At 39.1% G+C, this 4,519-nt stretch overlaps 2 protein-coding genes across 2 annotated transcripts in view; both read left to right on the plus strand.

Moving 5' to 3' along the window:
• The window catches only part of LOC107693643 (trypsin-like), an 11,100-nt gene extending 7,361 nt beyond the window's left edge, over positions 1 to 3,739 (plus strand). The window contains exon 7 of the mRNA XM_016493107.1: positions 3,510 to 3,739. Coding sequence (XP_016348593.1) covers positions 3,510 to 3,739 — 230 coding nt within the window. The remainder of the gene's footprint in view (positions 1 to 3,509) is intronic.
• LOC107693533 (zinc finger protein 658B-like) overlaps positions 1,410 to 4,519 on the plus strand; it is a 10,163-nt gene continuing 7,053 nt past the window's right edge. Inside the window, exon 1 of the mRNA XM_016493065.1 lies at positions 1,410 to 1,426. The gene's annotated coding sequence lies outside the window, so the exon portion shown is untranslated. The remainder of the gene's footprint in view (positions 1,427 to 4,519) is intronic.

Below are 4,519 nucleotides of genomic sequence, written 5' to 3' on the forward strand. Positions count from 1 at the left end.
GTGTGTGTGTTCGTATGAATTATTGTTTCAATGTGTGGAGTGATAATGCTGCTGTTACTGAATGTGCTGTGATCGGTGAGAGGAATGGATGCGAACCGATATCAAGTGTTGCTGCTGCGATTTTATTTATAACATTATTTCTCTGACATTTGCCTTTGGCAGATCAAATTTGTTATAGTTACTTTACATTAGGGCTGCACGATTATGACAAAAATCATAATAGTCGATTATTGCCTTGAAATTGTAATTGCGATTATTAATTACGATTATCACAATTTACATTGAATGATGTTTATACCATTGTTTGATGCAACTGCATGCCGTATTTTTATATGAAAATAAACAAGCTGAAAACACTCTAACTGAAAAACCTTTAGTGCTTTTCTATAGTATTAAGCCTCAAATGTCAAATATACATCGGATTGGTTTCTTTAAATAAAAAATTAAAAAGTACAAATATGAATGGTATTATAATGTTATACTAAATCTAAAACAATGGAAAAACGCTTAAGATAACTTGTAGAAAGAAAAAAAAAGCATCTTAAACACACAGAATAACATAAGTGGACTATGAACGATTAATTGCCGCTTTGAACGATTACGTAATTGTGGCATCCATAATTGTAATCGCGATTAGAAATTCATTTAATTGTGCAGCCCTACTTTACATGGTTAAAAAAACAGGTACTGCTAAATACTTAATATTGAGTCTAATTAGCCACGTGGGACATTTTAGATGCATACATATGAAGAGATTTATAATATATACACTGGAAACATCAATATTTTGTTTTGTGGTACTTTTTCTGTTTTTATTCTGATTTTATGATCACTGTCAATTACTGCACATATAAAACTAACATGTTCATAAATTAATTCCTTAATGCGCTGAATGTAGTTATTAGAAAAGTAAACCATATTTAGATATTGTGTGCTCATGTAGTAATTTACTTGTAGTTGTTAATGGAGATGGGTGTCATCAAATTTCTGTGTTTAAGCTTTAATTTTTCATTCTTACTGTTATTTATATTTGGAAGAATTTACATTATATTCTTTTCTATATTTTTAGAAAGATATCTTCTTGTATGTTAATAATATAGAGGGCAAAATGAAAAAAATATGGATAGAAATGTTAACAATAGAAAGACAGAAAACAGAAATGCATAGAATGTGTGAATTACTTAATATAGTAATACAATGATTTACAAAGATGCAACACTTTGTACTTCAAAAGATAGAATTGGGAGGATATCTGCTTCACGTACATTATTACTTAAAGGTGTAAATTAGTTTTTAAAAAACTCAGTAACTGATTTATTGTTGATGTTCCCAAATCTGCTTTTGTACAGAGAAATTCATGTTTAGTGAAGCTCCTCCCACAAACCCTGCAAAATGAATCACACTGAAGATACTGAAGAACAAAGAGGTTGGTGTTTATTCTTCATTAATAATGCTGAAGGTTATAAAGTTTCAAGCAGATTTAGATTTGTTGTAACAGGAAAAATCTTCAGAGCTGTTGAATAATCTAGCTGAAGCATCAAATAATAAGGGACACTTTCTATGAACTGTAGGGGTGTAACGATATTCGAACCGAACTGAAAAACCGCGATACACCAACCACGATGCGTATCGCTGTACTCTTTGTAGAATATGGTTTGTTGGAAATAACAACACATAAAACAGACCTATTGGTTTCCCACATTACACCAGCAATGATCAAAAAACTTGGACAAACAACACAGAATGCCGTATGCACACTAGTATACCAGTCATTTACGCATTCGTCACCCGGGAGTTGAAAGTGCACGCGTGCAGGTGAGACATGAACAGCACACATTATCTGTGTTTAAACTAAACTCATTTGCGCGTTTTTAAGCCTGGTCAATTAAAACATTCAAACAAAGAAGAGGTGCTTGAGAACTTGCGCGTGCTGTATGAAGGTGTGTGTGTGAGTGAGTGTGTGTGTGCGCACTAGGGCTGCACGATAAATCGCATGCGATATTTAACGCGCATCTTATCAGTAAAGCCAGTTCTGTAATCAGCAGTAAATCTCCATCACGTGCGTGCTTTCACATTGAGCAGCATTAACTACACAGCCGTTGTTCACTGACGAGCTGCGCAAAACCACGTTCATATTCGCGCGAGTTTTTGCGCAGCTCGTCAGTGAACAACGGCTCTGTGTAGTTAATGCTGCTCAATGTGAAAGCCCGCAGGTGATGGAGATTTACCGCTGATTACAGAACCGGCTTTCTGACAAGATGCGTATCGCATGCGATTTATCGTGCAGCCCTAGTGCGCACGCATCTGTAGCACGTGCACACACGGAGAGCCTCGTCTGATTTCCATTTCAACACTTGTGTTTGTGAGTATCCTTGCAAGCATCGTTGGTCATGTTTTAAGTGAACGTTAACAGTCGAGAAAGACGACGTGTGTCAGTATCAGTGTACTGGATCTGCTAATTATGTCTTAAAGGAACAGAAGTCTATTCCTGTTGTCTGTGTTTTTAATGTTAAACAACAAAAGACAAGAAAATCACTCACTTCTCTCAATTGAATCGCTTTGTAATTTTAACAAGGTTTGGTCTTTAATTTATACAGTGAAATATGCTCTGTTATTTTACATCTCTTTACTTTTACGTTTATGGGCCTGAAAATTACTGTTAAACACCTGAAACACCTGAAAAACACTTTATTTTATTTGTATTTTCGCTCTACTGTATTCATTTATGCTGTTGCATTTAGTTTGATTATTTGTTATTATTTACTTTTTTTTTTATCATAGTCCTTTTTTCCCTGAACATAGCACATACCGTACTGAACCACGACCAATCTGAACCGTTACACCCCTAATGAACTGGGTACTTTTGTTTTCAATAACATTTATGTTAGATTATTGTGTAGTTGATCAAATATATTTAATAGTTCTCTATAGAAACATGGGTTCCCTTCCGAGGGAACTTTGAACTGTATCCTCTAGTGGTCGCTATGGGGGAACGCCTTCAGCTTGACCGGCGACAGCCTATGACGTCATTACCCGGCGCGACACAGTATAAAAGGCGCCGAGAGAACACGTCATCCTCTTCTTTGTCTTCACGACTGTTTTGTTTGAAACGTGCATTCCGGTGAGAACATATCTTTCCTCTTTAAAACCATGGCAAGCACTAACTAGTAAGGCGTTTAAGAAATGTGTGGATCCGTGTCCTCGTTATTTGACACCTGATGATACACACGATCTTTGCGTCCTTTGTTTGGGTGAAGAGCACGCGCTCGATGTCCTCGAGGGGGCAATCTGTGTGCATTGTGAGCTTTTTTCAATTAAAAAGCTCTGCTCTCGTTTGTCCCTCTTTTCGAGGAAAGAGGTTTCCCCGCGGTTCAGGACCCGCCGCTGCTGAGGCACGGAGGAAAATGAGCTCGTGGGGATCGCAGGTGGACCTGGCTGATGAGTTGAGAGAGGGTCTTTCCCTCTGCTGCTGGATGACGATGCTATTTCTCTTACATCGTCTGATCCAGCGGCTAGTGCTCTGCTGGCTCCAAGCCAGAAAGAGCAGGAGATGGCGGATGAGGATGAAGAAGTTGAGACTGAATCCTCTCATTCCTCCTGCCCTGCGTACTCTGAGTTGCTTGAGGTTATGGAACGCGCCACAGCGAGGCTTGACTTGCCGTGGAAGCGGGTTAAGAAAGTGGCGCCTCGTGGCTGCCTCGATGAGCGTTATCTTTCTGATCATAACCCTCCAGCTTAAGTGAGCCTTCCATTTCTTCCTGATCTCCATGTGGAGATCGAGAAGGCTATGGAAAACTCTGTTTTCATCCCGCATCCATAAGGTTTCAGCATACTAGTTATGTCAATATTGAGGGGATGCATGAGAACGGTTATGAGAAAATGCTCCCTATTGAAGAGACGCTAACTAGCTATCTCTCTGGGGGTGAGGCATCTTCTCTTAAGGCTCCCTCCCTGCCATACAAACCCCTTCAGGTTACATCTCGTTTGAATGGCAGGGCATACGCAGCAGCAGGTCAGGCTGCAGCTTCGTTGCACACTATGGCAGTGCTTCAGGCTTATCAGACTGACCTGTTGAAAGACCTGGATAAAGGCCAGGGTTTATCCCCTGATGAAATGGCTGAGTTGCGTCGCACCACAGATCTCGCTCTCCGTGCCACTAAGTAGACTGCCACTGCCATTGGCAGATCTATGGCGGGCATGGTGGTTACGGAGAGGCATCTGTGTGTGAACTTGGGCTGTGCGATATGGACAAAAAAAAAACCTATCACAATTTCTTTGATCAATTTTGCGATTTCGACACACACACACACACATGCTTTACAGTCATTAATGCATTCAGTGTGAATTTGAAACATATTTCCAAAAGAAAGCAATTAGAGCTTTATCAAAAAGATGTAACATGTCACTAGAAGACATAAGGCAAAATAATCATTAAGTAAATGTGTAACAAAATGTCTCTAGAATAGACACATATGGCAGAAAAAAAAAATCCCGTGTCCAGGGATTTTTTTTTTTGCCC

The sequence above is a fragment of the Sinocyclocheilus anshuiensis genome, unplaced genomic scaffold (assembly GCF_001515605.1).
Source record: "Sinocyclocheilus anshuiensis isolate Anshui unplaced genomic scaffold, SAMN03320099.WGS_v1.1 scaffold1219, whole genome shotgun sequence".
In the NCBI taxonomy this organism is placed as follows: domain Eukaryota; kingdom Metazoa; phylum Chordata; class Actinopteri; order Cypriniformes; family Cyprinidae; genus Sinocyclocheilus; species Sinocyclocheilus anshuiensis.